Here is a 7,695-nt window from a genome sequence, read left to right on the forward strand (position 1 = left end):
GAGATATAAATGGGTTTGGAAAGTTTTTGATGCAATGTGGACATTTCTTTGTTTTCTGCCATTTCCACCTGTAGGACATTTCATATCCGCTTTGAGAATGGACACTTCAAATCTTTTTCCACAATCTGGTTGTAATTCATAGGCTATTTATTCATTTTCATGCTTTGCTTGTTGCCAACGTTACAGAAAGTAATCACACAATTAATCAGAAACATTATATATATATATATATATATATATACAGAGAGAGAGAGAGAAGTCGAGTTGATGTCCCGGTTCATCGTGGGAGGGAGCAGCTCAAAGTCAATCAGCTGCACAAACTGAGAGTCTCAGCTGTTTTAAAGCCTTATTCTTATGGTGGATTGAATGGTTGTTGTAGGACTAGACTATGCTGCCTAAATAAAACACAACCAATGCAGGTAAAGATTGAAAATAGTAGATATACAGTAGTTTTCAATGTATGACGTTCAGAGTAACGTGAAGAAACTCTGCTGTTTTTTCTTGTTTTAATCACATGTAATGGTTTTCATACAACAACGTAAGTACATACAAGATACCGTTTTTAGATCAGTCTTAGGGGACAAATTTTGGCCCAGTTTTCATTGCAAAACTGCTTTAATTTGACATAATTGATCAAACAAGAACGACCAATTTGCTATCAAGTCACAGCATCTCAGTTATATTTAAGGCCAGCCTTTGACTATGGCGCTTCAACACCTTGATATCACTCTGTTGAGCCATTTAAAGCTGGACTTTGTTGGTATATCATCACTCCAAAATTATGGTTCCAACAATTAAAACAGATTGCACACCACCACCACTGGTAATTATATTTTATTACCAGTGGAAATCCTTACCTTTGTGAAATCCTGTTTGCAAATGAATTTAGACTTAACAAGAAGTTCCACTTTTATTCCATCAATCCACAGAATATTTAACAAACAGGCTTAAGATCATCAAAAACATTTTGGCAAATGTAAAATTTTCCTTTCTTTTTCTATTAAATGACAAAATACTGGAACATTTGAATTAAGAGCATTTTTACCAATCTCATTCTTATTGTTTGTTAGTTTGTATATTTATTTGAATTGCCATTCATCATTGCCATGGCAATAGCCACTCTTCCTGAGGTCCAGGAAGAGTAGCCATTGTTGAATCATGAACACTAACCACATCTTATATAAGAAGGCTGGAGAAATGTTGTGTCATGGACAGATCAACGTGGTGGACCACCACAAGTGGAACATTTTTCCAAATTAAACTTAAAAAATGTATGCTTCACCGCCACATAATGAACATGTTGAGCTTGACAACATCCAGCTACAAACACAATATGAAACAAAATGGGAAAAATAGAGCGGGAGTGGGAAGGACTTGCAGTAGTTGGGTCAGTCTCAGAAACAGAAAGCTGTTGGTGATTCATTTGAAGGTAGAAATCATCCAGGTTACGAGTTTTACTGAAGAAAATAAATAATAAAAAAACAAAGAGTAAATATTGAAAATGAGGGGTTTTTTGTGAGACATGAATCAGAGCTAAGGCATGTAAATGTTTGACCATTCACAAAACAAAACACGTTAGGAACACACACCTGGAAAGAAGAAATCCAAAGAAAGCCACAAGACGCTTTGTCTGCTGTTCTCCATAAGCTTTGTTGGCGACACAGAAAACACATGGGGGGAGGAGTACAACACTAAACTTGTTGGTGAACATGTAAAATGTTTAAAAAAAAAAAAAAAACTAATGCTGCACATCACCCTGACACATCATCCCCAAGAAGAGTGGGAAAAACAAAAAACAACTAACCTGTGTTATGCTGATTTAAACTAATGTAAAGTATTTTAGCAGTTGATACGTGACAACAACAAGAATCTAATACCGAAAGGGTGCCGATGTTCTGGCTTTAACAACCAAACTCAAAAGATAAATGTATTTTTTTTCAGCGCATGCTAAGCTAACTTAAAGTTATTCAAGGTCTTCAAGCAGGTGGAACGAGTCAAGGAGCTATCCGAGGTGCTGAACCTTCAGACGGGACTGAATCAGCTATTTTTTGTACAGCTCACTATCCGACACCCAACCATTTTGGATTAGTAAAAGCTTATTAAACAAACTTCGAAGACAAAACGGAGTTTTCGAATGCAGTTCATGTCCTCTTATAAGCGCATTTTCTCCGCGTGTCTTTCTGTTAGTTGTTTTATTTTCTCAGTGCAGCATGTGAAGTATTTCATTGAGATATCAGATACCAATATGTCTTCATTTTGTTCTTTTCTTATGATCGTTTAATACGAACCATACACAACTGACAAATTATCTGGTGCGTAAGGTTTTATGTTTTTTCAGTCATTTTCTGCACATTTTCATAGTTCAGCTGGATCAAAACTGAACATTTTTGATCGAACCTGCGCGTTTTACGACAACGCGCGTAAATTTGAACCAATGTTTCACTTTGTACAAATTGTAATTTCTTATTTCGATAGATGTCTGCTTTTAACTGTCTGTCGCCATGTCCGTTAAATCTACTTACAATAATCAAAATGCATGGGTATAGTTTGAAGTTTTTGCCAGATTTAAACATGCTCGTTCACATTGGAAATTGACAATGTGAAATTAGTTAGTTCTTAACGTAACCAATTTAATAAAAAAATAAATTAGTTCAACAAAACGAATGGGTCAGCTATTACGGAATTACTTGTCAAAATTAAATATTTCAAAAGCGTTTCTTGAAATTTTTGCTAAATATACTCAACTTACATCCAACTGGATATTAAATTGATAAATGAGTAAACATGTCAAAGCAGATCTGCAGACCGATTTTTGGCTGATTTTGCACTTTGAAACAACACAATCGCATTTTAAAATCCGGATTATTTACTAGCAAACATGTTGAGCGTTGCCTTGTGCTTTTCGTTTCATACGGTCCATCGAGAGGCATAAAAAAATTGCATTTTTAGGGAAGTCGTGTTAGTTTGTAGGTGATTAAATACTTGCAGGCTAGTATATCTTCTTTATTATAACTTTGATGATGAAGGTGCTTCATTAGAGGTCACTCCGGTCATATTAAAGGCCACTCTGTAGGACAGCATCCACTGTGTTAGATTTACTTCTCGCATACAAGTTAAAAACGAATTTTGATGTAAGCGATCATTACCTCCCCTTCCTCCAGGGGCAGACCTTCTGCCACACGGTTCTCCACACGACGCCCCGCAGCGCCGGGCTCCCCCACAGATACACGGCCGGAGTGACCAGCGCGTTCATCCGCGCCATGGTGGCAAACAGGTTGGTGGCTTCATTCCTGAACCTGAGCCCCTTCCCAGTCAGCTGCCGGACAATGATGTTAACAAAGGACGGGCTCCACAGAGCCAGGAAACATATGACCACAAACACAATGATGCGCAGAGACTCCTTCTTGCTGTTCCTGTCCGCGCTGGGCGCCTCTCTCACCAGCTGGCTCCTGGCTATGATGTACAGCTTGACCGTCATGACCACCTTAATGAGAACTATGACCTGCAGGGTCATCACACCGAACGCGTTCATCTGGGCCGCCTTTGAGATGGGAACTAAGTTCTGCGCCGTCAGGATCGAGTAGGTGTAGATCCAGCAGAACCCACAAACTGAAATGACAGCAGGCCTTGTTATGTAGCGGTTGTAAAAGAAAGGGTGGCACACAGCAAAGTAGCGGTCAAACTGAGCGAAAAGGAAGGTAAGGACATTAACACCGAGGAATGACGGCAAAATGTAGAAGGTTCCGTTCCTGGAGGGGTAGCCCTCTTGGACGTCGAAGAGGCCGAGGTAGTAGACCGAGAAGCCGGTCAGAGTGTCACTGATGCTGGTGTTCAGCATGAAGATGAATCGGTTCTGGCCTCGCAGGAACCGGTTGGATAAGATTGCGATGACTACCGAGCCGGCCACCAGCACGGCGGCGGTGGCGAACAGGATGTGGAAGATGAAAATGAGGAAGTCCTGTGGGCGGACAAAGTCCACCGACAGAGGGAGCGTGCTGTTGAGGAGCATCCTGAAGCTCCAGGAAAGAAGCAGCTTTCACCGCTTTTTATAGGCTGGACAGTGTTGGTTAGGAATGAGACAAACCTCCAGAGAGGAGGGGGTTCATGATAGATAGATAGATAGATAGATAGATAGATAGATAGATAGATAGATAGATAGATAGATAGATAGATAGATAGATAGATAGATAGATAGATAGATAGATAGATAGATAGATAGATAGATAGATAGATAGATAGATAGATAGATAGATAGATAGATAGACTGACACTGCGTTTTGCTTTCTATTGCAAATTATATGCATTTTTCAAACCATCATGTTTAATGACCTAACAAACACACATTTTAGCATGTGTTGTGCAAATATCTTAAGATTGAACAGGAATTCAATACCTATTGGTTCATCATTGTGAAGGACACAAAACCACTCAGTTGAGTACTGAGATAAATTTGCTTTGAGGCCTCAAGAGGGCGCACAAGACATGTTTCTTTCTTTCAGTGGGTTTAACACTACAAAATTTCACCAGAAGGATTTTCACAAGCATTTCAATTATGTAATGGAGTGGATTGTGCAAAGTAGTTATAAAAGTTAGATATAAATCATGAACAGTATCCAAGTAGAAAAAACCAATGCATTTATATTCAAGGTTATATTTCAGTGCAGCAGACTGTAAGCAGTGATGGTTGCACAGTCTGATAATGTAGTTGATAGAAGGAATAATCAACAGTAATGTTGTGTGTTTTGTGTGTTTAGGACGCAGCAGCTGATCACTGCAGGAGCTCTCCAGCTCTGTAGTGATGAAGTGAATGGGACTGGAAACATTGTCCAAGAGTAATGTCAGTTTTTGCAAGAACATTAACAATCAACTCACAACAACATTCTGGCATATTTAAAACAAAAATCAAAGAAAACAAAGCAATTATTGTCCTCCTGTCTGTTCTCAATTAGAGTTAGATCTGAACTTTGAATGAGCCATCCTCACACATGGACACATGTTGACCTGTAGCATTTCATTATAACCTTGGTGTCAGGAAACCTGGGTGCCACAGGAAGGTAAAAAATGTTCATTTTGGTTACATCTGCAGATCAGCTTTACTGTGTCCTTTTTATGGTCTTGTGGCAAACTCAATACTTTTATAGTTTATTTGTAAAAATTGCTTTCTTCTATAAAGTCCAAATTTATGGAGTGTTTAATTTTTTTGTCTTCTTGACAATAATCTCAGCGGATCTGAGCAGCGGATCTCTGCATCTCCTCCAGAATCACCATGAGCCGGTTATCCACTCACTCATGTCAGTTTAGGTGTGCAGACATGATTTAGAAAAATAGTAGTATTTTCCATTTCCCAGTGATGGACTGGGCTGATCTCTGTAAGACGTCCAAAGCTTCAGATATATGGGTTTATAATCCTACCCTGCTTTACATTTCTTCACAACTTTCTTCTTGACTTGTCTGCTGTCTTCATTGGACTTCATGATGCTGTTTGTTCATTTACAGAACATCTGCATTGTGCTGAGAAACTGTATTTGCTGAAGTTCAAAGCACTGTATCTTGGGTACAAGAATGATCATAAAAGATTCATATATTTGTTTGAATAAAAGAATATAAACCTCTTCCACTAATTAGTCGCTGCTCCCTGTCTATTCTTCAAGGGAATTAAGCTCGCTCAGGGTAATACCTTCCTTCTTCTACATAAATCAGATTAGAGGGCAGCCCCTCTGCTGTTTCCTTACAGCTCCCTATAACACTTTCTTTCGCCTTGAGGCTCTGAGGTGGTTTCTCTGCATCTATGGCTAACTTCAGCCATGTTTTGTCTCCTGTGTTGCCTCTGACGAGCTTTGGCAACGTGCTGTTGTTTCTTTTCAGCATTGCCCTTGCTGCGGCGATCATCTACCTGAACGTGTCTGTGTTCCTCTCCATTCTTCTGAGCAGGTCGCTGCGCAGCGAGAACCGCTTCATGTACATGCTGAGCACCTGCCTCAGCGACATCTGCACCGGTGTCTCTTATTATTACGCCGGCGTGCTCGATGTGAAGGATCATTTCCTGTCCCCAACGCGCACGTTTTACATCGTGCCCACGTTTCTTGGCCTCTCCTTCATGGCCATCCTGGCCGCGCAGGCGGACCGGTACCATGCCGTTATATCTCCTTTTAAATATTCCCAGCGCATGACCAGAAACAGAACCCTGTTAGTTATCTTCGCGTACTGGTTCTATGCGTTCTTCATCGTGGCTGTGCAGAACTTGGTCCCAATAGGGACAGCTACTAAGATCACCAGCATCGGTACATTTATCGGGAACATTTTTGTTGTGGTTATAATGATAGGTCTGAACATCCGGCTGTTTATCATCGCCACCTTCCAGCTGGGCAAGGAGCCGCCCTCTGAGGAGAGAGACAACAAGCGCTCCTCGGTGTATCTCATTCTTGTGGTGGCTGTGTTTTTCCTGGCGGCCTGGATCCCCTTGTTCTGTCATATTATCGCCTGTAATTTCATTGGCACCACCTGCTACACCTTTAGGAATGAGGGCACCGATCCTCTTCGCATTTTGCCCAGGGTGAACGCTGCTCTGACCCCTGTTCTGTACTTGAGAGGGTGCAAAGCGCTGAGAGTGGCGCTCTTCTCCACAGTGTGGAGACCCTGTTGTAAAAACAGGTGAGGTGCTGATTGTGTTTCTATACATTTTAGGCTCTTTAGAGAAAAATTTTATCACACGTTTAAACTGCACCTATCAAATTTACTGTTTTGTGTACATCTGAAATACTTCCAGGATATACATCTAAATTATAAATGAATACAATACCACAGAAGAACAATTTGTACGATTGAGAATAGGTGAGTAAAAAGTGGAAAATAACCTCCTCCAATCAGAGTCGTACTGAAAACCTTCTTAATGTCACAGTTCAGGTCTTTTCTTTCTCTCATTCTGTGCTCTTACTATGACAGCTGTGTCTTGGCCTGCTGACCCAAACTCTTTTGCTCTCTCTGTAAAGGCTACTTCACCGACATCTTGGCCCCTCTAAGCATCCAGACCCGACTTAGTTGAGAGGTTGGATGGATTTTTAGGTCAGCATTCTTTGTTAACTATCATGTTTTAATTTTTCTTTTGTGCTTTTTGTTGGAAGTTGTTCAATATTTCAATTGGTCTTGATGGGTTGGTTTACTCAATGTCCAATAGAGATTATTACTGAGCAGTGATCACATTGCACTTTATATGAAGTTGTGTAGTTTATACAGAAGTCTAATAATTTCAAGAATATGTGATTTTCTTCTTAAGACAATGATGTTGGCTGTGCCTTTTAAAGCTTTTAAAGCATCTGATTTGAAAATGGCCTGGTTGTCCAAATAAAATAATGTATACTTAAGCAGCCGTGGGACCTAAATTGCTAAATAAATTAAACTGTAGCTATATTTAAAGTCCATCTATCCAGTCACAACATAAAACTACTTTTGCATTTATTCTTTATTTTATTTTGATCTTGATTTAAGAAAGCATTCTTTGGACATAATCTGTAAGACTTTCTCTTTCTCTGTTGGTGTTTGTGGTGAATTTGTTCATGTCACATTGTGTCTTCAATGAAATGTAAAGACACTTAATATATTTTTACATTTTATTACTCTTCTTATCACAACAGAGATTATGTTGAATTTAAATGCAGATTTGTGTAATTTACTTTTTTAAAAACATTGTTTTACTTT

The 7,695-nt window shown here is 39.6% G+C and overlaps 1 protein-coding gene across 1 annotated transcript; it reads right to left on the minus strand.

Annotated features, from left to right (window-relative positions):
• Positions 1 to 3,142: 3,142 nt before the first annotated feature.
• On the minus strand, positions 3,143 to 4,009 carry LOC114154442 (G-protein coupled receptor 15-like). The gene has a single exon (XM_028033540.1). The coding sequence runs from the start codon at positions 4,007 to 4,009 to the stop codon at positions 3,143 to 3,145; it is 867 nt and encodes a 288-aa protein (XP_027889341.1).
• Between the last annotated feature and the right edge of the window lie 3,686 nt (positions 4,010 to 7,695).

This window comes from Xiphophorus couchianus, chromosome 12, assembly GCF_001444195.1.
Source record: "Xiphophorus couchianus chromosome 12, X_couchianus-1.0, whole genome shotgun sequence".
Taxonomy (NCBI): Eukaryota; Metazoa; Chordata; class Actinopteri; order Cyprinodontiformes; family Poeciliidae; genus Xiphophorus; species Xiphophorus couchianus.